The sequence below is a fragment of the Bactrocera tryoni genome, chromosome 1 (assembly GCF_016617805.1).
Source record: "Bactrocera tryoni isolate S06 chromosome 1, CSIRO_BtryS06_freeze2, whole genome shotgun sequence".
Classification (NCBI taxonomy): domain Eukaryota; kingdom Metazoa; phylum Arthropoda; class Insecta; order Diptera; family Tephritidae; genus Bactrocera; species Bactrocera tryoni.
This window is the reverse complement of record NC_052499.1, coordinates 42,759,558-42,787,193: the sequence shown is the minus strand read 5'-3', so window position 1 is coordinate 42,787,193 and position 27,636 is coordinate 42,759,558. Positions and strand designations below refer to the sequence as shown.

The 27,636-nt window shown below is 37.7% G+C and overlaps 3 protein-coding genes and 2 pseudogenes across 3 annotated transcripts in view; 3 read left to right on the top strand and 2 right to left on the bottom strand.

Annotated features, from left to right (window-relative positions):
- LOC120768043 (RYamide receptor) overlaps positions 1-27,636 on the top strand; it is a 368,160-nt gene that overhangs the window by 82,996 nt on the left and 257,528 nt on the right. The window lies entirely within an intron of this gene.
- LOC120767062 (phospholipase A1-like) lies at positions 2,864-3,965 on the bottom strand. The gene is made up of 2 exons (XM_040092918.1): positions 3,926-3,965; positions 2,864-3,840 (listed from the first exon to the last, which is right to left on the bottom strand). The coding sequence occupies exons 1-2, from the start codon at positions 3,963-3,965 to the stop codon at positions 2,864-2,866; spliced, it is 1,017 nt and encodes a 338-aa protein (XP_039948852.1).
- LOC120767063 lies at positions 7,558-8,660 on the top strand (annotated as a pseudogene).
- Positions 14,207-14,708, bottom strand: LOC120768215 (pancreatic triacylglycerol lipase-like). The gene is made up of 2 exons (XM_040094827.1): positions 14,669-14,708; positions 14,207-14,583 (listed from the first exon to the last, which is right to left on the bottom strand). The coding sequence occupies exons 1-2, from the start codon at positions 14,706-14,708 to the stop codon at positions 14,207-14,209; spliced, it is 417 nt and encodes a 138-aa protein (XP_039950761.1).
- On the top strand, positions 18,764-19,731 carry LOC120767068 (annotated as a pseudogene).

The window sequence follows — 27,636 nt, the reverse complement described above, 5'->3', positions numbered from 1 at the left end:
GCTGTCTGTACAGATGAGGAACTTTCCTTTAGTCTTTTTTGCGTAATTAACTGCATGAAGGATAGCAGATCCTTCAGCGGTAAATACAGAGGTCGTTGAGGGAAGAAGCCAATTGCAAATAATTTCTCCTGTGGCAGTGACAACTGCTAACGAAATGGAATCGATGGACTTGGAGCCATCCGTAAACAATAACTTCCAGCCATTATTTGTGTAATTAGATTCCAGTTCAGCAAAGGTTTGTTGAAAGACTTCGTTTGGTGTGTTTTGCTTGGACAAAAACAAAAACTTGGACAATTTTAGCATTACTCTTGTCGACCAGCTTTTCAAGCTTTTCGTATGCACACATTTCGGCGTCTCTCAAATGCGCCTCGCTACCCTTTTCAGCTCTCGGTATCTGTCCCATCCCGCACGTGTTATGGTCGGTTGTGTTTTTGCTAGGTAGATAGTCTGTATTCTCTCCGCTGCGACACGGCACTCCTAATTGTACCTGCTGTTCTTTTGCATTTCCCGAAAACTAATAGTTTTGTTTACAGCTACACGTAAGGAGCTTGAAATGCCGTCCCACAGTTCCTTTCTACCAAGTTGCTGACGTGTTATCTCAGGGAGCAGGAGTGCAAGTCTGTTTGTGATTGCAGCTTCTCGACGTCGAACCTTCCTTGTGTTTGTTGGCGTGCGTTTTTTGCTGCACAGAAGCGAGTGTGTATCTTTACTGCAACAGTATAGTGGTCCGAGTCGATGTGAGGACCCCGGAGCGTACGCACGTCTAAGACATTGGAGATTTTCCTATACTGGAAACTAGTACTACAAATAATCATATTTCGGGTCCCTGCAAAGACGATCAGCCTCAATGCATTTGGGGATATTTCATCATCTTGGTTGAATATGCTGATCGTTGTGCCAAAGATACTTTCTTTGCCCACCCTGGCGTTAAAGTCACCAAGCACGATTTTGACACCGTGGCGGGGCAGCTCTCATAGGCGCGCTCTAAGCGCTCATAGAAGGCATCTTTGGTCACATCGTCCTTCTCTTCCGTCGGGGCGTGGGCACAAGTCAGCGATATTTTGAAGAACCACCCTTTAATGGGGGGTTTCTCTCCCATCGCGAATTCCATACTGTACATGCGCTCCATTATAAGGCCACTGCAGTAAATGCCAGAAGGACTTACTCGCCTCAGTCCTTGCTCCGTCCATTGCATTTCTAAGACGGTGGTTATGTCAGCCTTTATTTTTACGAGAACTTCAACCAGCTGAGCAGCGGTACCTTCCCAATCAAGAGACCGGATATTCCGGGTGCAAGCCCTCAAATTGTAATCCTTATTTCGTTTGCCATGGTCGTCATCAAAAGGGGGTTTCTCTTCCGATGCTGTTGTTTGATTTTCGTTGTGGTTGTTTTTTTTACGTGGAGGGTGCCAAACCTTGGGGTTCATGTTTCGCCTTCTGAAGGGGCTTGTCTTCAAACGGACGTCTTCTAGCTACCCAGAGGATACTTGGTCTAAGGTCTTAGGACGGAAGATCGTGAGCTGCCATAGAATCGTTTATAGACACTTCCGAGTGAATAGCGTATAGTTTATAATAATGCGAGGTTTACAACTACACTTAACACATCATATGTAATCGGATTAAGTGGTCCCAAAAATCATGCGGAAAAATCGACCGAAGGTAAAAAGATGGATTGCCCAGGAAGGCTCTTAAAATCGAATGTCGCGCGTATGTGTGTAGTAGCGATGATCTAATACCTTTTGTATAGTTGGTGATGTAGGATGTCATCGTATGTAGTCTTTTCAAATGTTGAGTGTATCGTCTTGTGTGGAGAGATCCTGTAAGTATTATCAGGTGTGTTCTCGAGTGTGATGTATATGGTGGTTTATATCAGGTCGCGCCATTAGTTTCCCGGGTGGAGCGGTGAAACTGGAGAAAAGAGTTTATATTTATTTAAACAGATACATTAATTGCATATTAAAGAGTGCCATTCAATAAGAAGTGAGCAATACGGATTTGTAGAATGGCGTTGAGCAGCACCCGCCCACCATCAAGGTAGGAAAGGGAAGAATGAGCTAGTAACTAGCACCTTTATTTTAGAAGCACTTATGGACTTCGACTATCTTGGCGGCTCCATCAACAGCAATAACGATGCCAGCCTGGAAACCTAACGGAGGACTACAATTGAAAATCGTTGGTTTTACGAAATCAGAAGACAATTAGGATTATAGATAGGATAAAGATCCCTCTCACAACAGCCAAAATTAATACTTCATAAGTCACTCGTCCTAGTACTAGTGCTTCTTTACCCGCAGATAATGTCTTCTCCGGAACACTCCACGCCAAGCTCAATATCTAGCTCAAAATCTAGCTTGGCGTGGAGTGTTCCAGAGAAGATTGTTTCGCAAGATGTATTGGCGACGACTATCTTATCTGGATAGCGCGGCGAAGCTTCATGTACGAGGCGGAAGAAAGTGTCTGAAAAATAAGTAAGTAGCGGCTTATTTACTAACTAGACACAATAAGGGTACTAATTCGGGTAAGATATCCAAACAAAAGTTGGCCAGATAGCTAAGTATCTGAACTTTTGTTAGACGGAGTTTGCTAAAGATATAAACCAGTTAAACAATTTCTTTACATTAAATTGACAGTTAAGTTCAGTGAACGACCGGAAAACTTCCTAATCGTTGATTGACTATTTTGGAATATCCGTACAACTACTCATATAAACCCATTGCTCGATAGTGTAAGATCTGACATACTTGGCAACTCGACAGTTTTATAATTTTGTACTGAATATCGAACTTTAATGACCAATAATATTCACCAATATATCGTTCTATCTTCTTTTATTCACAACTTTATCATATATAATTATTCAGTACTTAGTTGCCATACCCATAGGGAGCAGTGCTGTGAACTGGAACATAGTAATCACCACTGACGAATTCATAATTGTAGAGGCCACCCATTTTCACGGCACTGTATTGACCACCACATTCCTTGCTAACGGCATCTTCGTAGTCACCGCAACGCATGGAGGGGAAGTTATTTTCACGAACGGCTTCAGCGTAGTAAATACACGAGCGGGCATGACTGCAAGCACCAGTCAAGTCTAAACCACAACCTGGTTGATCCTTACCACCGTTGGGATAGAAAGAGCTCTTGCCAATTGGTTTCAAGAAACCCAGTTTACCACCACATGTCTGAATTGTTTCTACATAGTGAGCGTCCTCGGAGTTGAGACGTTTGTTTGGTTTGCTGTAACTGAAGAGTGGGAGAGCAGGGTCCAGACCGACAATAGCATGAATTTTGCCAGCGCCGACATTCTTGCCCACATAACCGGAAATTTGAGCACCCAAACTGTGACCGATCACTTCGAGTGTATCCAAGTTCAAACCATGATTGCTCACCAAGTAATCAATCATGCTGGCAACCTTCTTTCCCACTCCGGGAACAGCAGCGACGGATGAGACATAGTCAATAGAACGTGCACGTGCCCAATCCACAACGATAATGTTGTATTCACCATGCGATAGCCATGCATCACGAATGTTAACATTCATGTCCGCCTTATAGCTTTGAGTCCAGCCATGAATTAAAACACGAGTTGGATGACTGGCATCAAAGTGCGAATTGGAAATGGAGTCCTTGTCAGCGGTAATTATTTGTCCATCATTTTGATTCGACAGAGTGTACAAGTAGTAGGTGACTGGAGAGAGATCCAAACGTCCCATAATCTTTTCCTTCTCCTCATGTTCTGCCAACATATTTTCAGCTTCGCTACTAGTCATCCAGACGAGGGAGCCATCAGCTTGTGGCACATACCAGCCATCCTCGTCATCGACAGGAGCAGCCCAAGCTAGTCAAAGGAATGTTAAAGAATAAATTGAATTATTAAAATATAATTTTAGAGGAGTATAAGGGTTAGTAGCCTGAGTAATAACCTGTTATCGCAAAAAGCGCCAAGATCACGAGAAACTTCATTTCGCTAATGGTGGAGAATAAACAATGATGGTCTTCTGCTGTGATCATCTTTTTATATGCTTTCCAAAATTTAGATATATTGAGATAAATTGTTGAAAAGTAAAAGGGAAACACGTTTCATATCTGATCATTCAAACATTTAAGCTTATGTTGCACGTGCCTGAGAAAGTTTGCCGATAAGCATAATTAGAAAATCAATAACCATAAATAAAAGCCGTTTAATATTGATGAAAGCTTATTTTGTTTGAAGTTTTTTTTTGGCTAGTGATAAGGAAGATGTGCGAAATTTATTGTTTTATTGTATTGGCCAATTGAGTTAAGTACATCAAGATAATCCATCTACCTGCGACCTCCGCACTATAAGCATACTCACACCTTGCGACAAAGTATCTGGAAATTGTAAAAAAAAAACGCAAAGTGTTTAATTATTTAAGAATGTTTTGTTTGCGCTTAAATTCGGTCACAATCGTCTTCTTTTTGAAAAAAGTCGAGTCGGGCAAGAACATGAGAGATGTAGCCTTCTCCTGCTATCTCCTAACACTGGCCTGCAAACCATATACCATACCATATCCTTGACTGACTGTTTTAGTATTTTCATCAGTGGAAGAGGTCGAAGGTCGTCCAGAACGGGCATGACTTCAACGATCTCTCGGCCGTCTTCGTAATTACCACTCGTAAGCTTGTGTTTTTGATAAAACTGAATCACTGTAAGCGTTTTCCAAATTCAAAATTTGGTTTGATATACGAATTTCGAGAAAAATTTTTTTTTCGACATTTTTATGACTGAGGTGTACCGATTTAAACAGTTTCTGTAAACAAACTGATTGACAGAATCAATAGTTATATTCGGCATAGTAATTAAGGACAGTCCTACCAACTTAGCATAAATACATTTTTTGAAATATCATTTACCCGGGGAATTTAAATTACAATGTCCCGGTACTTACTCCTCGGGTTTCCCACAGCCGTTGTGAACCCGATTACACCGCTAAATGAAAAAAAATATTTTTGGCTTTCTTTTTTCATACCCAAATTCGCTTCTAGACATTGAAAAACATTGGAATTTTTATACTTTTGGAACGTGCTGCTACAGAGTACCACTTAATAGTTTCGCTCACCTAACGGCTTTAATAACTTGAGTAAAAACAAGTAAGGAAGGGCTAAGTTCGGGTGTCACCGAACATTTTATACTCTCGCATGATAAAGTGATAATCGAGATTTCATTATACGTCATTTATATATTTTCAAATACCGTATTTTTGTAAAGTTTTATTCCGCTATCATCATTAGTTCCTAATGTATACATATATTATACAGAGAAGGCATGAGATGGAATTCGAAATAGCGTTATATTGGAAGAAGCCGTGGTTGTGAACCGATTTCACCCATATTTCGTACGTGCCATCAGGGTGTTAAGAAAATATTATATACCTGAAAATTCATTGAAATCGGTCTAGTAGTTCCTGAGATATGGTTTTGGTCCATAAGTGGGCGAGGCCACGCCCATTTTCAATTTTTAAAAAAGCCTGGGTGCAGCTTTCTTCTGCCATTTTTCCGTAAAATTTAGTGTTTCTGACGTTTTTGTTAGTCGGTTAACGGACTTTTAGTGATTTTCAACATAATCTTTGTATGGGTGGTGGGCGTGGTTATTATCCGATTTCTTCCATTTTGAACTGTATATAGAAATACCTGAAGAAAACGACTCTGTAGAGTTTGGTTGACATAGCTATAGTCGTTTCTGAGATATGTACAAAAAACTTAGTAGGGGGCGGGGCCACGCCCACTTTTCCAAAAAAACTGCGTCCAAATATGCCCCTCCCTAATGCGATCCTTTGTACCAAATTTCACTTTTGGCTTCAATATCTTTATTTATGGCTTTCTTGAGATGAATTGTTCTCCGAAGTTTTCCCTCAAAATGGCCATAGAATCGCGAGCTGTGTGGCATGTAGCGCCATCTTGTTGAAACCACATGTCAACCAAGTTCAGTTCTTCCATTTTTGGCAACAAAAGTTTGTTAGCATCGAACGATAGCGATCGCCATTCACCGTAACGTTGCGTCCAACTAGCATCTTTGAAAATACGGTCCAATGATTCCACCAGCGTACAAACCACACCAAACAGTGCATTTTTCGGGATGCATGGGCAGTTGGCCACCAAGATCATGCGATTTAACGCCTTTAGACTATTTTTTGTGGGGCTACGTCAAGTCTAAAGTCTACAGAAATAAGCCAGCAACTATTCCAGCTTTGAAGACAACATTTCCGAAGAAATTCGGGCTATTCCGGCCGAAATGCTCGAAAAAGTTGCCCAAAATTGACTTTCCGAATGGACCACCCAAGACGCAGCCGCGGTCAACATTTAAATGAAATTATCTTCAAAAAGTAAATGTCATGAACCAATCTAACGTTTCAAATAAAGAACCGATGAGATTTTGCAAATTTTATGCGTTTTTTTAAAAAAGTTATCAAGCTCTTAAAAATCACCCGATAGAAGCGGTATAAATCAATAACTAAAAAATTCCAGAGTCTTTAAATTTTACTCCCCAGATCGTATGAGAGGGCCTAATAAGAGCCGGGGTAAGAACTGGACGATGGGAGATCCGACCGACTGGTCTCAACCAGTTTTGGAAGGTGAAATTCTTCTTACATTCCCATCTTACGATACGAAAATGGACGAAATCGGACTAAACCTCAGGGAACTACGCCTAACTTCCATAGACTACATACATATATGTATGTATATACTATTTTTCGTTTTCCGAATAAATCTTATACCGGATTTGTCGGTCAGTGTATGAGTTATATAAAGTATATGTACAGGCTCACACCACCTTTCTTGCCAACAGCTACCTAACAAAGGCCGGCGTCCCAACACTTCCGCAGCTGCCTGAAAAGGACGATGAAAAGGCAAGCCTTTTGAGACAATAGAAGGGATCCAAGCAGCATGCATCTCCGCTCTCAATGCTATTTCGGATAATGATTTCCGTGACGCCTACAATGTTTGGAAATCGCGCTGGCAACGCTGCATCTACGCAGAAGGAGCCTACTTTGAAAGTTTTTCAAGAATTGTCACGATTAGTTCAATAAATTTTTTAATCAACTCAATCCTATTAATTTCCGGAGAAAGCCTGCATATATAAAACCGCTTAGATTGCGATCCTCTGGTTGAGGTTCTACATCTTAAGGTATTTTCCTGGATGTGATACTTGCAACTACCACTAGCCCCGATAGCGACACGAATCAATCGGCTCAATCTCTCGTGTTCGACCTAGATATAATTGTAGTTATTGTGCATTAATTTTAAAGAATTTCGCACATCTTCCTTATCACTAGCCAAAAAAAACTTCAAACAAAATTAGCTTTCATCAATATTAAACGGCTTTTATTTATGGTTATTGATTTTCTAATTATGCTTATCGGCAAACTTTCTCAGGCACGTGCAACATAAGCTAAACTGTTTGAATGATCAGATATGAAACGTGTTTCCCTTTTACTTTTCAACAATTTATCTCAATATATCTAAATTTTGGAAAGCATATAAAAAGGTGATCACAGCAGAAGACCATCATTGTTTATTCTCCACCATTAGCGAAATGAAGTTTCTCGTGATCTTGGCGCTTTTTGCGATAACAGGTTATTACTCAGGCTACTAACCCTTATACTCCTCTAAAATTATATTTTAATAATTCAATTTATTCTTTAACATTCCTTTGACTAGCTTGGGCTGCTCCTGTCGATGACGAGGATGGCTGGTATGTGCCACAAGCTGATGGCTCCCTCGTCTGGATGACTAGTAGCGAAGCTGAAAATATGTTGGCAGAACATGAGGAGAAGGAAAAGATTATGGGACGTTTGGATCTCTCTCCAGTCACCTACTACTTGTACACTCTGTCGAATCAAAATGACGGACAAATAATTACTGCTGACAAGGACTCCATTTCCAATTCGCACTTTGATGCCAGTCATCCAACTCGTATTTTAATTCACGGCTGGACTCAAAGCTATAAGGCGGACATGAATGTTAACATTCGTGATGCATGGCTATCGCATGGTGAATACAACATTATCGTTGTGGATTGGGCACGTGCACGTTCTATTGACTATGTCTCATCCGTCGCTGCTGTTCCCGGAGTGGGAAAGAAGGTTGCCAGCATGATTGATTACTTGGTGAGCAATCATGGTTTGAGACTTGGATACACTCGAAGTGATCGGTCACAGTTTGGGTGCTCAAATTTCCGGTTATGTGGGCAAGAATGTCGGCGCTGGCAAAATTCATGCTATTGTCGGTCTGGACCCTGCTCTCCCACTCTTCAGTTACAGCAAACCAAACAAACGTCTCAACTCCGAGGACGCTCACTATGTAGAAACAATTCAGACATGTGGTGGTAAATTGGGTTTCTTGAAACCAATTGGCAAGAGCTCTTTCTATCCCAACGGTGGTAAGGATCAACCAGGTTGTGGTTTAGACTTGACTGGTGCTTGCAGTCATGCCCGCTCATGTATTTACTACGCTGAAGCCGTGCGTGAAAATAACTTCCCCTCCATGCGTTGCGGTGACTACGAAGATGCCGTTAGCAAGGAATGTGGTGGTCAATACAGTGCCGTGAAAATGGGTGGCCTCTACAATTATGAATTCGTCAGTGGTGATTACTATGTTCCAGTTCACAGCACTGCTCCCTATGGGTATGGCAACTAAGTACTGAATAATTGTATATGATAAAGTTGTGAATAAAAGAAGATAGAACGATATGTTGGTGAATATTATTGGTCATTAAAGTTCGATATTGAGTTCAGAATTATAATAAAGTAAACTTTCCAAGGTTGTCAGATCTTACACTTATAGTGCAACGGGCTTATATGAGTATTTGCTCGGATATTCCAAAATAAGCAACTAACGATTAGGAAGCTTTGCTTTGCTGCTCGTTCACTGAACTTTACCATCCATTTAATATAAACAAAGTTTCTAACTGAATTATTTTTTTAGTAAACATAAGGTCCATATACTCGTCTCTAAAATACTCCAACCCTCAGCTCAATAGGTTTTGAAATTATCAATGCTTCTGTGCCATTAGAAGGACTAGTATTAGTACGAGCGATTTGTGAAGTGTTAAGTTTAGCCATTGAGAGAGGGATTCTAATCCGTTTTTTCATTACTTTTGTCTCCTAAGTTCTTAATATCAAGGGTTTTCATTTGTAATCCTTCATTAGTTCTCAGGATGGATGATAAATTTCGTTGTCATTGACAGAAAGGAAGTTAGAGAAGTTTTGCTCATTATTTTCAGTACACCCTGTGCATCTGTTACCAGACTACTACGGGACAGACCTTTTCGAGCATCATTGTTGCCACCGATTGTATGTTTCTGTATGTTTTATTATATTTTTCTGAGAACGTTGTTTATGATGTGGATGACATTTCGATCCAACAAGACAGCGCCACATGCTATAGCGTAGCCATGGAAACTTTGTGAAATTATTGCCCGACTTTCCCCATTTTGTCATTTCGATATAACAATTTGTTGAGATCAGTTTAGATTAGGAAAGCAAAACTATTACACTCTTCTGTACTTTTTTGTCGACGTTATAAAAAACATTCTAATATCCCAATATAAAATCAAGGAAATCACTAGCGCAATCTATGGCATAATAATTAGTTGCTAAATATATTTAGTAAAGGCCCACCAGATGTCTGTCATGATACAAAATATCAAATAAGAGTTCACTCAACTAGTGAAAATAAATATGCGTACTTTTGCTATCAACCCACTTAAGATTTGTTGCAGATAAATCATATTTAACTTCTTATACATTCTTTAGAAGTGTAATATGTCAATTATTATCGGCCTCGCATTGTCTTTAAAGAAAAATGATAACTTTTTGGGCAGTTTAAGCAGCTAATTAAGGCGACGGTCGTAATTTTAATTTAACTTTCAATACATTCTTATCTAAGTTTTTACTTATATTGTATTTACTAAGATAGTTTAAGTTCACTGACGTTAACAAATGTAAATCTTGCATAGGTTTATACTCCTAAAACCTGCAATATATGAGTATAATGGCTTTGTTGAGCCAAAGGTTTTTCAAGCAAGAAACATATAATATGGAATTAATGTTAGGTTTTCTGTCTCACAAGAACCTCAGCATCAAAAAGAACACTGTGAATCACAACCACGTTATTTTCTGTTAATTGTTTTAGGTACTACTATGAGTAAAAAACAAGAAAAAACGTCAACTTCGGCTGCACCGCAGCTAATATACCCTTCACAGGTGCATTTTTTAAGTAACTATGTGTTCAGTTTGTACATAGTAATCCGATCTAAAAAATTTTTTCAGAGATTATGTTATTACCTATATATATAGTTACTAGAGGACCCGCCCACGGTTTACTGTGGCTGATACATAGGTAGTACTACTAATACCATCTATATGATTTCTATTAGTTAGATTATAAGTATTAAGTAAGGAATAATCGCATTTTTGGTGAAGCAACAAAAATGAATCAAAAAGCATTTCGTGCGTTGAGAAAGAATTGGTTTTTGGGGTAAAAAATACTATTGAATTTTGGCTGTGCATCAGCGAAATCAATAGAGTCCAATCGATTGTCAGCCTGGTGGACTGCATATTAAGAAACGGTTCTTAATCGTGAAAAGACAAAAAAATCGGCTGGCAAGGTTATGGCATCAGTCTTGCAATGCTTCGAAAAGATTTCTGTTTATCTCAAATTTTAATAGAACTTTTTATCAACACTTCAGTTATGCTGCTATTTTTTGATGCCAGATCTTTTGCAATTTTAAATTGCCTGTCAAGATACCCCCTCCAATAGTTAGCAGGTATGAAAAAAATGTTATAGCTACCCATAGATGTATTGAATCCCCCAAATTTATTACTTAAGAAAGAACAACTCTGTCCACGTTATGAAAACTTGTCTACAGATGCCGCCTTTTATTTTGGCACCGTTTTGTTTATTGCACGTCTACGCCAATTAAGGTTTGAATATTGGATACTGCGATGGAAGCGCAATCTATCAGTCAAACATTCCAAAATTAGCAATTAATTACAAATGAAAAATTAATTTTAAAAACATTTTCCAGTGGACCAAATTGTGAATCTAAACCATTCTCGAATCTCCTTGAACACACACAAAAAGTTTCATCGAAATCGGTCCAGCCGTTTAGGAGCAGTTCAATTACAATCACACGGTCAGAAGATTTATATATGTATATAAAGATATGCTATAGTAATCCGATCGTTCAGTTTGATTGGCAGCTGTATGCTATAGTTAACCGATCTGAACAATTTCTTCGGAAATTACATTGTTGCCTTAGAATATAGTATGTACCAAATTTCGTATATCTTGTCAAATGTGAAAGTTTTCCATACAAGAACTTGATTCCGATCGTTCAGTTTGTATTGCAGCTATATGTTATAGTGGTTCGATATCGGCAGTTCCGACGAATGAGCAGCTTCTTGAAGGGAAAATGACGTTTGCAAAATTTCAAAATGATATCTTAAAAATTGAGGTACTAGTTCGTATATATACAGACAGACAGACGACAGACGGACGGACAGACGGACATAGCTAAATCGACTCAGCTCAACATACTGATCATTTATATATGTACATATATAATAATAATAATTTTAAAATTCTTAATTTACTCTTCAAAATCTATTTTCTTGTTGATAGTTTGGCCGGTCGGAAGAAATTCGGTGTGGTATACACCTTAATAATCGAAGAAAACTGTCAACATAACCTTGATTTTTGACCACCTTGGACATGTGTTTTTCGGCTTCCTTTTCCTGTTTTCCTTTATAGTTGTGTATGATTCGGGTCAACTAAGTAGTTTTCGGTTCATAACCTATTCCGACATAAAATTATGAATATATAAGTTCATTTGAATCGATATACTAGGCAGCAAGTTACTTATATAAAACAAGTAAGGAAGGGCTAAGTTCGGGTGTCACCGAACATTTTATACTCTCGCATGATAAAGTGGTAATCGAGATTTCATTATACGTCATTTATATAGATATTTTTCAAATACCATATTTTTGTAAAGTTTTATTCCGCTATCATCATTGGTTCCTAATGTACTATATATTATACAGAGAAGGCATCAGATGGAATTCAAAATAGCGTTATATTGGAAGAAGGCGTGGTTGTGAACCGATTTCACCTATATTTCGTACATGTCATCAGGGTGTTAAGAAAATATTATATACCGAATTTCATTGAAATCGGTCTAGTAGTTCCTGAGATATGGTTTTTGGTCCATAAGTGGGCGAGGCCACGCCCATTTTCAATTTTTAAAAAAAGCCTGGGTGCAGCTTCCTTCTGCAATTTCTTCCGTAAAATTTAGTGTTTCTGACGTTTTTTGTTAGTCGGTTAACGCACTTTTAGTGATTTTCAACATAACCTTTGTATGGGAGGTGGGCGTGGTTATTATCCGATTTCTTCCAGTTTAGAATTGTATAGGAAATTCCTGAAGAAAACGACTCTGTAGAGTTTGGTTGACATAGCTATAGTAGTTTTCGAGATATGTACAAAAAACTTAGTAGGGGACGGGGCCACTCCCACTTTTCCAAAAAAATTACGCCCAAATATGCCCCTCCCTAAAGCGATCCTTTGTGCCAAATTTCACTTTAATATCTTTATTTATGGCTTAGTTATGACATTTTATAGGTTTTTGGTTTTCGCCATTTTGTGGGCGTGGCAGTGGGCCGATTTTACCCATCTTCGAACTTAACCTTCTTATGAAGCCAAGGAATACGTGTACCAAGTTTCATCATGATATCTCAATTTTTACTCAAGTTACAGCTTGCACGGACGGACGGGACGGACGGACAGACAGACATCCGGATTTCAACTCTACTCGTCACCCTGATCACTTTGGTATATATAACCCTATATCTGACTCTTTTAGTTTTAGGACTTACAACCAACCGTTATGTGAACAAAACTATAATACTCTCCTTAGCAACATTGTTGCGAGAGTATAAAAAGCAAAATGGAAAATCGAATGTCTTTAATCAATACTTCGTACGCGGATTGATTAGTCTTATCGGTTTATTTTCAAGAATACGTACTTGAATTGGCTTTATTTAATATCTGCGTGACATACGATATATATGCCCTGCACAACCGAACATTATTCTGATGATAGCACTGTCAAATTTATTTTGTGGAGGAATGGAAGCAAGTAAAGAACCTGCAACCGAACGTTTTATTCCCTTACAACTTACAGGAATCAAAGATCGGGAAATTCTTTTAGATGGTGGAAAATGGTTCGCGTCAGCTACAATTATATTAAAAACATCTTGAAATGATTGCATGTGATATTAACTAAATCGAAAAGGCTAAATTTAGCATATTAAGTTAATGAGGAAAACGTCAACCAGAGGATAGACATTCTTTATATTAGAGATCCATTTTAATTCAACGCTAATCCACATAATTTTTAAGAAAGCTTGTCCGGCTAATCACATACTCGAATGTAACTATTTGCCGATATTTGTGGCATAAAGTCACCTGGAAATTCGAAAATCTTTATATTAGGTTTAAGTTTTACCTCGTTATATTAATTTTTTCTTAATGTGTATACCGGAAAGTTAAATAATCAAATTTAGTCTAAAATGTTGTTATATGAAAAGTAGGCGTGGCTGTAGCCTGATTTCACGCATCACATAGGAATATGAGAAGAATGCTATGTACTAAATTTAGTCGAAATCGGTGAGTCGTGTCACGAGATTTGTGATTATCCGTTGGAGTTTATATAGATTTATCTTGAGGGAATTTGGTTATTGTGGTGTATCACCTAAAACTAATCGAGTTAGATATACGGTCATATATGTATATAGAAATGATCAGGATGATGAGACTAGTTAAATTCCTAGTGACTGTCTGTCCGTCCATATGTGCAAGCTGTAACTTGAGTAAAAAATGACAAACCGTAATGAAACTTGGCAAAAAAGTAAGGAGGAGTTCCTGGATGGCAGAAATGGGGCCACTGCCATGCCCTTAAAAAACTCATTAAAGGAAAACCTACAAAGTGCCATAACTTAGTACCAAATTAAGATACAGAACTGTAATTTAGCACAGATGATCGCTAAACAAGGGCACTTGTCGGCTAAAAAGTTTTAATAAAGTGGGCATTTGCACGCCATCTAAATATCTAATCACCACTAAAGCACAATTGCTCAGTCTTATCGCTAGTGCCAATACTGAGTTTCTGGCACTATGTGCTTTTAACGTGCACGTGCCCAATCCACAACGATAATGTTGTATTCACCATGCGATAGCCATGCATCACGAATGTTAACATTCATGTCTGTTTTATAGCTTTGAGTCCAGCCATGAATTAAAACACGAGTTGGATGACTGGCATCAAAGTGCGAATTGGAAATGGAGTCCTTGTCAGCGGTAATTATTTGTCCATCATTTTGATTCGACAGAGTGTACAAGTAGTAGGTGACTGGAGAGAGATCTAAACGTCCCATAATTTTTTCCTTCTCCTCATGTTCTGCCAACATATTTTCAGCTTCGCTACTAGTCATCCAGACGAGGGAGCCATCAGCTTGTGGCACATACCAGCCATCCTCGTCATCGACAGGAGCAGCCCAAGCTAGTCAAAGGAATGTTAAAGAATAAATTGAATTATTAAAATATAATTTTAGAGGAGTATAAGGGTTAGTAGCCTGAGTAATAACCTGTTATCGCAAAAAGCGCCAAGATCACGAGAAACTTCATTTCGCTAATGGTGGAGAATAAACAATGATGGTCCTCTGCTGTGATCACCTTTTTATATGCTTTCCAAAATTTAGATATATTGAGATAAATTGTTGAAAAGTAAAAGGGAAACACGTTTCATATCTGATCATTCAAACATTTAAGCTTATGTTGCACGTGCCTGAGAAAGTTTGCCGATAAGCATAACTAGAAAATTAATAACCATAAATAAAAGCCGTTTAATATTGATGAAAGCTAATTTTGTTTGAAGTTTTTTTTGGCTAGTGATAAGGAAGATGTGCGAAATTTATTGTTTTATTGTATTGGCCAATTGAGTTAAGTACATCAAGATAATCCATCTACCTGCGACCTCCGCACTATAAGCATACTCACACCTTGCGACAAAGTGTCTGGAAATTGTAAAAAAAAAAACGCAAAGTGTTTAATTATTTAAGAATGTTTTGTTTTGCGCTTAAATTCGGTCACAATCGTCTTCTTTTTGAAAAAAGTCGAGTCGGGCAAGAACGCGAGAGATGTAGCCTTCTCCTGCTATCTCCCTAACACTGGCCTGCAAGCCATATACCATACCATATCCTTGACTGTTTTAGTATTTTCATCAGTGGAAGAGGTCGAAGGTCGTCCAGAACGAGGCATGACTTCAACGATCTCTCGGCCGTCTTCGTAATTACCACTCGTAAGCTTGTGTTTTTGATAAAACTGAATCACTGTAAGCGTTTTCCAAATTCAAAATTTGGTTTGATATACGAATTTCGAGAAAAATTTTTTTTCGACATTTTTATGACTGAGGTGTACCGATTTAAACAGTTTCTGTAAACAAACTGATTGACAGATCGTAGTTATATTCGGCATAGTAATTAAGGACAGTCCTACCAACTTAGCATAATACATTTTTTGAAATATCATTTACCCGGGGAATTTAAATTACAATGTCCCGGTACTTACTCCTCGGGTTTCCCACAGCCGTTGTGAACCCGATTACACCGCTAAATGAAAAAAAATATTTTTGGCTTTCTTTTTTCATACCCAAAATCGCTTCTAGACATTGAAAAACATTGGAATTTTTATACTTTTGGAACGTGCTGCTACAGAGTACCACTTAATAGTTTCGCTCACCTAACGGCTTTAATAACTTGAGTAAAAACAAGTAAGGAAGGGCTAAGTTCGGGTGTCACCGAACATTTTATACTCTCGCATGATAAAGTGATAATCGAGATTTCATTATACGTCATTTATATATTTTTCAAATACCGTATTTTTGTAAAGTTTTATTCCGCTATCATCATTAGTTCCTAATGTATACATATATTATACAGAGAAGGCATGAGATGGAATTCGAAATAGCGTTATATTGGAAGAAGGCGTGGTTGTGAACCGATTTCACCCATATTTCGTACGTGTCATCAGGGTGTTAAGAAAATATTATATACCGAAATTCATTGAAATCGGTCTAGTAGTTCCTGAGATATGGTTTTTGGTCCATAAGTGGGCGAGGCCACGCCCATTTTCAATTTTTAAAAAAAGCCTGGGTGCAGCTTTCTTCTGCCATTTTTTCCGTAAAATTTAGTGTTTCTGACGTTTTTTGTTAGTCGGTTAACGGACTTTTAGTGATTTTCAACATAATCTTTGTATGGGAGGTGGGCGTGGTTATTATCCGATTTCTTCCATTTTTGAACTGTATATAGAAATGCCTGAAGAAAACGACTCTGTAGAGTTTGGTTGACATAGCTATAGTCGTTTCTGAGATATGTACAAAAAACTTAGTAGGGGGCGGGGCCACGCCCACTTTTCCAAAAAAACTGCGTCCAAATATGCCCCTCCCTAATGCGATCCTTTGTACCAAATTTCACTTTAATATCTTTATTTATGGCTTAGTTATGACACTTTATAAGTTTTCGGTTTCCGCCATTTTGTGGGCGTGGCAGTTGGCCGATTTTGCCCATCTTCGAACTTAACCTTCTTATGGAGCCAAGGAATACGTGTACCAAGTTTCATCATGATATCTCAATTTTTACTCCAGTTAATCAGCTGGAATAGTTGCTGGCTTATTTCTGTAGACTTTAGACTTGACGTAGCCCCACAAAAAATAGTCTAAAGGCGTTAAATCGCATGATCTTGGTGGCCAACTTACGGTCCATTTCTTGAGATGAATTGTTCTCCGAAGTTTTCCTCAAAATGGCCATAGAATCGCGAGCTGTGTGGCATGTAGCGCCATCTTGTTGAAACCACATGTCAACCAAGTTCAGTTCTTCCATTTTTGGCAACAAAAGTTTGTTAGCATCGAACGATAGCGATCGCCATTCACCGTAACGTTGCGTCCAACAGCATCTTTGAAAAATACGGTCCAATGATTCCACCAGCGTACAAACCACACCAAACAGTGCATTTTTCGGGATGCATGGGCAGTTGGCCACCAAGATCATGCGATTTAACGCCTTTAGACTATTTTTGTGGGGCTACGTCAAGTCTAAAGTCTACAGAAATAAGCCAGCAACTATTCCAGCTTTGGAAGACAACATTTCCGAAGAAATTCGGGCTATTCCGGCCGAAATGCTCGAAAAAGTTGCCCAAAATTGACTTTCCGAATGGACCACCTAAGACGCAGCCGCGGTCAACATTTAAATGAAATTATCTTCAAAAGTAAATGTCATGAACCAATCTAACGTTTCAAATAAAGAACCGATGAGATTTTGCAAATTTTATGCGTTTTTTAAAAAAAGTTATCAAGCTCTTAAAAATCACCCGATAGAAGCGGTATAAATCAATAACTAAAAAATTCCAGAGTATTTAAATTTTACTCCCCAGATCGTATGGGAGGGCTTAATAAGAGCCGGGGTAAGAACTGGACGATGGGAGATCCGACCGACTGGTCTCAATCAATTTTGGAAGGTGGCATTCTTCTTACATTCCCATCTTACGATACGAAAATGGACGAAATCGCACTGTACCACAGGGAACTACCCCTAACTCCCATATACAACATACATATATATACTATTTTTCGTTTTACTAATAAATCTTATACCGAATTTGTCGGTCGGTGTATGAGTTATATAAATTATATGTACAGGCTCACACCACCTTTCTTGCGAACAGCTACCTAACAAAGCACTTCCGCAGCTGCCTGAAAATGACGATGAAAGGCAAGCCTTTTGAGACAATAGAAGGGATCCAAGCAGCATGCATCTCGGCTCACAATATTGGCTTCGGATAATGATTTCCGTGACGCCTACAATGTTTGGAAATCGCGCTAAGTAACGCTGCATCTACTATGAAGGAATTACACTGAAAGTTTTTCCAGAATTGTCACGATTAGTTCAATAGAATTTTTTAATCAACTCCAATTCTATTAATTTCCGGAGAAAGCCTTTTATATAGGTAAAAACTGCTTAGATTGCGATCCTCTGTTGAGGTTCTGTTACATCTTAAGGTATTTTCCCTGGGATGATACTTGCAACTACCACTAGCCCCGATAGCGACACGAATCAATCGGCTCAATCTCTCGTGTTCGACCTAGATATAATTGTAGTTATTGTGCATTAACATATGGTGCTGCTTCTAGTGCAGAGGTCGCAGGTACATGTACTTAACTCAATTGGCTAATATATTTTTAATAATATAATACAATTTCACACATCTTCCTTATCACTAGCCAAAAAAAACTTCAAACAAAATTAGCTTTCATCAATATTAAACGGCTTTTATTTATGGTTATTGATTTTCTAATTATGCTTATCGGCAAACTTTCTCAGGCACGTGCAACATAAGCCAAAATGTTTTGAATGATCAGACATGAAACGTGTTTCCCTTTTACTTTTCAACAATTTATCTCAATATATCTAAATTTTGGAAAGCATATAAAAAGGTGATCACAGCAGAAGACCATCATTGTTTATTCTCCACCATTAGCGAAATGAAGTTTCTCGTGATCTTGGCGCTTTTTGCGATAACAGGTTATTACTCAGGCTACTAACCCTTATACTCCTCTAAAATTATATTTTAATAATTCAATTTATTCTTTAACATTCCTTTGACTAGCTTGGGCTGCTCCTGTCGATGACGAGGATGGTTGGTATGTGCCTCAAGCTGATGGTTCCCTCGTCTGGATGACTAGTAGCGAAGCTGAAAATATGTTGGCAGAACATGAGGAGAAGGAAAAAATTATGGGACGTTTGGATCTCTCTCCAGTCACCTACTACTTGTACACTCTGTCGAATCAAAATGATAGTCAAATAATTACTGCTGACAAGGACTCCATTTCCAATTCGCACTTTGATGCCAGTCATCCAACTCGTGTTTTAATTCACGGCTGGACTCAAAGCTATAAGGCGGACATGAATGTTAATATTCGTGATGCATGGCTATCGCATGGTGAATACAACATTATCGTTGTGGATTGGGCACGTGCACGTTCTATTGACTATGTCTCATCCGTCGCTGCTGTTCCCGGAGTGGGAAAGAAGGTTGCCGGCATGATTGATTACTTGGTGAGCAATCATGGTTTGAATTTGGATACACTCGAAGTGATCGGTCACAGTTTGGGTGCTCAAATTTCCGGTTATGTGGGCAAGAATGTCGGCGCTGGCAAAATTCATGCTATTGTCGGTCTGGACCCTGCTCTCCCACCTTCCAGTTACAGCAAAACCAAACAAACGTCTCTAACCCAGAGGACGCTCACTATGTAGAAAACAATTCAGACATGTGGTGGTAAATTGGGTTTCTTGAAACCAATTGGCAAGAGCTCTTTCTATCCCAACGGTGGTGGGCGGATCAACCAGGTTGTGGTTTAGACTTGACTGGTGCTTGCAGTCATGCCACGCTCATGTATTTACTACGCTGAAGCTAAAAGTGCGTAGAAAATAACTTCCCTCCATGCGTTTGTGGTGACTACGAAGATGCCGTTAGCAAGGAATGTGGTGGTCAATACAGTGCCGTGAAAATGGGTGGCCTCTACAATTATGAATTCGTCAGTGGTGATTACTATGTTCCAGTTCACAGCACTGCTCCCTATGGGTATGGCAACTAAGTACTGAATAATTGTATATGATAAAGTTGTGAATAAAAGAAGATAGAACGATATGTTGGTGAATATTATTGGTCATTAAAGTTCGATATTCAGTACAGAATTATAATAAAGTAAACTTTCCAAGGTTGTCAGATCTTTACACTTATAGTCCAACGGGCTTATATGAGTATTTGCTCGGATATTCCAAAATAAGCAACTAACGATTAGGAAGCTTTGCTTTGCTGCTCGTTCACTGAACTTTACCATCCATTTAATATAAACAAAGTTTCTAACTGAATTATTTTTTTAGTAAACATAAGGTCCATATACTCGTCTCTAAAATACTCCAACCCTCAGCTCAATAGGTTTTGAAATTATCAATGCTTCTGTGCCATTAGAAGGACTAGTATTAGTACGAGCGATTTGTGAAGTGTTAAGTTTAGCCATTGAGAGAGGGATTCTAATCCGTTTTTTCATTACTTTTGTCTCCTAAGTTCTTAATATCAAGGGTTTTCATTTGTAATCCTTCATTAGTTCTCAGGATGGATGATAAATTTCGTTGTCATTTGACAGAAAGGAAGTTAGAGAAGTTTTGCTCATTATTTTCAGTACACCCTGTGCATCTGTTACCAGACTACTACGGGACAGACGCCTGTCCTTTTCGAGCATCATTTTTGCCACCGATTGTATGTTTCTGTATGTTTTATTATATTTTTCTGAGAACGTTGTTTATGATGTGGATGACATTTCGATCCAACAAGACAGCGCTACATGCTATATAGCCATGGAAACTTTGTGAAATTATTGCCCGATTTCCCCCATTTTGTCATTTCGATATAACAATTTGTTGAGATCAGTTTAGATTAGGAAAGCAAAACTATTATACTCTTCTGTACTTTTTTGTCGACGTTATAAAAAACATTCTAATATCCCAATATAAAATCAAGGAAATCACTAGCGCAATCTATGGCATAATAATTAGTTGCTAAATATATTTAGTAAAGGCCCACCAGATGTCTGTCATGATACAAAATATCAAATAAGAGTTCACTCAACTAGTGAAAATAAATATGCGTACTTTTGCTATCAACCCACTTAAGATTTGTTGCAGATAAATCATATTTAACTTCTTATACATTATTTAGAAGTGTAATATGTCAATTATTATCGGCCTCGCGTTGTCTTTAAAGAAAAATGATAACTTTTTGGGCAGTTTAAGCAGCTAATTAAGGCGACGGTCGTAATTTTAATTTAACTTTCAATACATTCTTATCTAAGTTTTTACTTATATTGTATTTACTAAGATAGTTTAAGTTCACTGACGTTAACAAATGTAAATCTTGCATAGGTTTATACTCCTAAAACCTGCTTTATATGAGTATAATGGCTTTGTTGAGCCAAAGGTTTTTCAAGCAAGAAACATATAATATGAGGAATTAATGTTAGGTTGTCTGTCTCACAAGAACCTCAGCATCAAAAAGAACACTGTGAATCACAACCACGTTATTTTCTGTTAATTGCTTTAGTTACTACTATGAGTAAAAAACAAGAAAAAACGTCAACTTCGGCTGCACCGAAGCTAATATACCCTTCACAGGTGTATTTTTTTAAGTAACCATGTGTTCAATTTGTATATAGTAATCCGATCTAAACAATTTTTTCAGAGATTATGTTATTACCTATATATATAGTTACTAGAGGACCCGCCCACGTTTTACTGTGGCTGATACATAGGTAGTATTACTAATACCAACTATATGATTTCTATTAGTTAGATTATAAGTATTAAGTAAGGAATAATCGCATTTTTGGTGAAGCAACAAAAATGAATCAAAAAGCATTTCGTGCGTTAAGAAATAATTGGTTTTTGGGGTAAAAATACAATTGAATTTGGGCTGTGCATCAGTGAAATCAATCGAGTCCAATCGATTGTCAGCCTGGTGGACTGCATATTAAGAAAAATCGGCTGGCAAGGTTATGGCATCAGTCTTGCAATGCTTCGAAAAAATTTCTGTATATCTCAAAATTTAATAGACCATTTTATCAACACTTCAGTTATGCCGCAATTTTTTTATGCCAGATCTTTTGCAATTTTAAATTGTCTGTCAAGATACCCCCTCCAATAGTTAGCAGGTATGAAAAAAATGTTATAGCTACCCATAGATGTATTGAATCCCCCAAATTTATTACTTAAGAAAGAACAACTCTGTCCACGTTATGAAAACTTGTCTACAGATGCCGCCTTTTATTTTGGCACCGTTTTGTTTATTGCACGTCTACGCCAATTAAGGTTTGAATATTGGATACTGCGATGGAAGCGCAATCTATCGGTCAAACATTCCAAAATTAGCAATTAATTACAAATGAAAAATTAATTTTAAAAAACATTTTCCAGTGGACCAAATTGTGAATCTAAACCATTCTCGAATCTCCTTGAACACACACAAAAAGTTTCATCGAAATCGGTCCAGCCGTTTAGGAGCAGTTCAATTACAATCACACGGTCAGAAGATTTATATATATAAAGATATGCTATAGTAATCCGATCGTTCAGTTTGATTGGCAGCTGTATGCTATAGTTAACCGATCTGAACAATTTCTTCGGAGATTACATTGTTGTCTTAGAATATAGTATGTACCAAATTTCGTATACCATACAAGAACTTGATTCCGATCGTTCAGTTTGTATTGCAGGTATATGTTATAGTGGTTCGATATCGGCAGTTCCGACGAATGAGTAGCTTCTTGAAGGGAAAATGACGTTTGCAAAATTTCAAAATGATATCTTAAAAATTGAGGTACTAGTTCGTATATATACAGACAGACAGACGACAGACCAACAGACAGACGCACATAGCTAAATCGACTCAACTCAACATACTGATCATTTATATATGTACATATATAATAATAATAATTACAAAATTCTTAATTTACTCTTCAAAATCTATTTTTCTTGTTGATAGTTTGGCCGGTCGGGAGAAATTCGGTGTGGTATACACCTTAATAATCGAAGAAAACTGTCAACATAACCTTGATTTTTGACCACCTTGGACATGTATTTTTCGGCTTTCTTTTCCTGTTTTCCTTTATAGTTGTGTATGATTCGGGTCAACTAAGTAGTTTTCGGTTCATAACCTATTCCGACATAAAATTACGAATATATAAGTTCATTTGAAACGATATACTAGGCAGCAAGTTACTTATATAAAACAAGTAAGGAAGGGCTAAGTTCGGGTGTCACCGAACATTTTATACTCTCGCATGATAAAGTGGTAAATTTTATTATACGTCATTTACATATTTTTCAAATACCGTATTTTTGTAAAGTTTTATTCCGCTATCATCATTGGTTCCTAATGTACTATATATTATACAGAGAAGGCATCAGATGGAATTCAAAATAGCGTTATATTGGAAGAAGGCGTGGTTGTGAACCGATTTCACCTATATTTCGTACATGTCATCAGGGTGTTAAGAAAATATTATATACCGAATTTCATTGAAATCGGTCTAGTAGTTCCTGAGATATGGTTTTTGGTCCATAAGTGGGCGGGGCCACGCCCATTTTCAATTTAAAAAAAGCCTGGGTGCAGCTTCCTTCTGCAATTTCTTCCGTAAAATTTAGTGTTTCTGACGTTTTTTGTTAGTCCGTTAACGCACTTTTAGTGATTTTCAACATAACCTTTGTATGGGAGGTGAGCGTGGTTATTATCCGATTTCTTCCATTTTTGAACTGTATATGGAAATGCCTGAAGGAAACGACTCTATAGAGTTTGGTTGACATAGCTATAGTAGTTTCCCAGATATGTACAAAAAACTTAGTAGGGGCGGGGCCACGCCCACTTTTCCAAAAAAAAAATACGTCCAAATATGCCCCCCGCTAATGCGATCCTTTGCGCCAAATATCTTTATTTATGGCTTAGTTCTGACACTTTATAGGTTTTCGGTTTTCGTCATTTTGTGGGCGTGGCAGTGGGCCGATTTTTCCCATCTTCGAATTTAACCTTCTTATGGAGCCAAGAAATACGTGTTTTCATCATGATATCTCAATTTTTACTCAAGTTACAGCTTGCACGGACGGACGGACGGACGGACAGACAGACATCCGGATTTCAACTCTACTCGTCACCCTGATCACTTTGGTATATATAACCCTATATCTGACTCTTTTAGTTTTAGGACTTACAACCAACCGTTATGTGAACAAAACTATAATACTCTCCTTAGCAACATTGTTGCGAGAGTATAAAAGCAAAATGGAAAATCGAATGTCTTTAATCAATACTTCGTACGCGGATTGATTAGTCTTATCGGTTTATTTTCAAGAATACGTACTTGAATTTGCTTTATTTAATATCTGCGTGACATACGATATATATGCCCTGCACAACCGAACATTATTCTGATGATAGCACTGTCAAATTTATTTTGTGGAGGAATGGAAGCAAGTAAAGAACCTGCAACCGAACGTTTTATTCCCTTACAACTTACAGGAATCAAAGATCGAAAAATTCCCTTAGATGGTGGAAAAATGGTTCGCGTCAGCTACAATTATATTAAAAATATCTTTTAATGATTGCATGTGATATTAACTAAATCGAAAAGGCTAAATTTAGCATATTAAGTTAATGAGGAAAACGTCAACCAGAGGATAGGCATTCTTTATATTAGAGATCCATTTTCATTCAACGCTAATCCACATAATTTTTAAGAAAGCTTGTCCGGCTAATCACATACTCGTATGTAACTATTTGCCGATACATGCTGTATAAAGTCACCTGGAAATTCGAAAATCTTTATATTAGGTTTAAGATTTACCTCGTTATATTAATTTTTTCTTAATTTGTATTCCGGACAGTTAAATAAACGAATTTAGTTTAAAATTTTGTTATAAGAAAAGTAGGCGTAATTGTAGCCGATTTCACGCTTCACATAGGAATCGGTGAGTCGTGTCACGAGATTTGTGATTATCCGTTGGAGGTTATATAGATTTATCTTGAGGGAATTTGGTTATTGTGGTGTATCACCTAAAACTAATCGAGTTAGATATACGGTCATATATGTATATAGAAATGATCAGGATGATGAGACTAGTTAAATTCCTAGTGACTGTCTGTCTGTCCGTCCATATGTACAAGCTGTAACTTGAGTAAAAAATGACAAACCGTAATGAAACTTGGCAAATAAGTAAGGAGGAGTTCCTGGATGGCAGAAATGGGGCCACTGCCATGCCCTTAAAAAACTCATTAAAGGAAAACCTACAAAGTGCCATAACTTAGTACCAAATTAAGATACAGAACTGTAATTTAGCACAGATGATCGCAAAGCAAGGGGCACTTGTCGGCTAAAAGTTTTAATAAAGTGGGCATTTCCATGCCATCTAAATATCTAATCTTCTAAACCACTTAAGCACAATTGCTCAGTCTTATCGCTAGTGCCAATACTCAAGTTTCTGGCAGTATGTGCTTTAATTTAGCTCGAAAAGAGAAATTATAGTGCGCAGCTTTTAAAAGCTTTTATGCCAAGTTATCTTTTTATTTTGATATCTTTAAACACAGCAGTTTGCCTTCAGTATTTTAAGTGTCTATTACAGTGTATCTAAAACCGCTCGCTGCATTGCTTTCAAAACTGTGTGGTTTTGATCTTTGGTTGTATGTTATTGTTATTATTACTGCTGCTGTTCTGAGTATAATTTATTTTTTTAAGGAATCATCAGTCCCTCTGCTAAAGAATCAATACTACGAAAATATCAGTATATTCTTCCAGATTTTATAGTATACTACTGTTGACAGTAATTTCTTTAAATCCCATCGAAGTTGGCAGCTAGTGCTACAATAATTTCTTGTCAACAGGCGCCCTTAGTGTTGACATCTCTTTTTCACGCATGTGTTTTCCTTTCCATAGCCGTACGGTGATCGCACTGAATTGGTTGTTCAGGCATTGCGCACAATGAACGATTTCCCATAGACCTTAGACTTGAATCCTCTGCATAGCTTCTATTTGTGCGACATACTGTTAGAGCTCGAATGGCATTTGGCGGTATTGCTGTCCTTCTATCGTCGGAATTTCTGGACGTTTCCATACCTTTAACCTGGAAGTGACATCCGTCAGTCAGATGGAATCACTTCGTTCTTGCACTTCATTAACAGCAAACTCCACCTGAATTCCAGCCATGTTAAAGAGCGGTTGGCGACCCTTAACAATTTTTCTGGCCAAAAAAGCTCTCAATCAGGATCTTAGGACCTCCCAGTATCAACTCTGTAGCGCCACATCTTAGCAGGTTTCTTATTGCGGCCATCTCTCCTTCGTTTTATCTTTTAGTAACGAAACAATGATCCAATTCTCCAATTATTTATTTAAAAAATATTGATAGCATTCAAAGTAATATTCTCTAAAACTGGATTACTGACTGTCTGCTATGAAAGTCATTTTACATGCCAATGTCATAATCACAAATTGAAATGATATAATTTTAAGACAAGGTGGCGACTACTTAAGTACACCTTCTGCTTATTAATCTGAGCACAGTAGCGGCATTCCTTTGTTTTCGAAGCCTAATAAGATAGTATTTGCCACTTAGTGTGCTTTAAATGTTAATCACCTGCTTGTCTACAGCAAGCACATAAACCTATAAACCCTTTAGAATGCTAACACTTATCGAATGCTTATACCATCACAAGTTATACTTGTTATGAAGATTGATTGGTAAATATTAAGTGTCATTAGGGTTGGCCAAAAACACAAACAACATTTATTGAATCGTTTTTTTATGGAGTTTATGCTAAACGAAAAATTCGAACTAAGTTTATTCAACGGAAGAGAAATGTTCGATACTAGGAGGGGAATGAAATGAACAACTACTATTAGCAATTATGTTATCTTCCCTTTCACATTTTATATTAGTATTGCTTCTAATGTGCGTAATTAAGAGTTTTTACAGAAAACACAGGTCAATTGATTAAAAACAACCGGCTCTCAGCGCATTCATTTTACTGCGCTCTCGTTAACTTAGGTAAAAAATGGGATCCTATATAAATCGTGATACAATACAATAAATATAACCGACATTATTCAACAGCATAAATATTGGGCCGACCACTTACCTATAGAGATAAAAACCAAAATGTTTTATAAACCTGCATATCTGATTAAAACTTCTCAAGCTACTTCAACCATACTATAAGACAGCATGGCGTATTAGCAACATAATGATGAGGAGATCCATTTCGAGGTTCCCTACATAAAAAACACACAGAAACTTCAAATTTAATAAAGAATGTTTATTATCATTCGACAGAACATTATTTGGCATTTACTTTTTGAAGATTATCTCTAAGATGGTTCATTCGTTGATCCCAATTTTCAATGGCTCGTTCAACTGGTAATTAGCGAATGACACTTGTGATTTGCTCGAAGTCCTGATTCGAAACGGGATTACCCGCATAGACTTTAGACTTTATATATCCCCACAGGAAAAAGTCTAACGGTGTGATATCACACGATTCGCTGGCCAATCGACCAGACCAAAACGTGGAATTATCTGCTCACCGAAGTGGTCTCTCAATAAATACATTGATTGATGCGATATGCGGGAAGTGGCGCCGTCTTTTTGAAACCTAATATCGCCGAGATTACAAGCTTCAGTTTCAGATACCAAATATTCTGTTATCATGGAAGTGGACCGATGATTCCAACGGCTCTCAAACCACACCAAAGCGTTGTTTTTTCTGATACAGCAATTTACGCATTGAGCCAGAAATGGGGCACATTACTGCACAAAATTTGGCACGAAAATGTTGGATCTCCTTGGGACTTGTTTTGCACAGGCTGTGTTTTGTAAGCTTTCCATTGAAAGGTTTACATACCATTACTTTCTGAAAAAATTGGCTTTTTAAAAATTTTTTTTTGCAAAGACGGAATTTT

Excerpts from the sequence above, each read along its gene's own strand:
- LOC120767062 (XM_040092918.1), bottom strand. The coding sequence starts at position 3,965 with ATGAAGTTTCTCGTGATCTTGGCGCTTTTTGCGATAACAG. Across the intron at positions 3,841-3,925 it reads GGCGCTTTTTGCGATAACAG|CTTGGGCTGCTCCTGTCGAT; the intron begins GTTATTACTCAG and ends TCCTTTGACTAG.
- LOC120768215 (XM_040094827.1), bottom strand. The coding sequence starts at position 14,708 with ATGAAGTTTCTCGTGATCTTGGCGCTTTTTGCGATAACAG. Across the intron at positions 14,584-14,668 it reads GGCGCTTTTTGCGATAACAG|CTTGGGCTGCTCCTGTCGAT; the intron begins GTTATTACTCAG and ends TCCTTTGACTAG.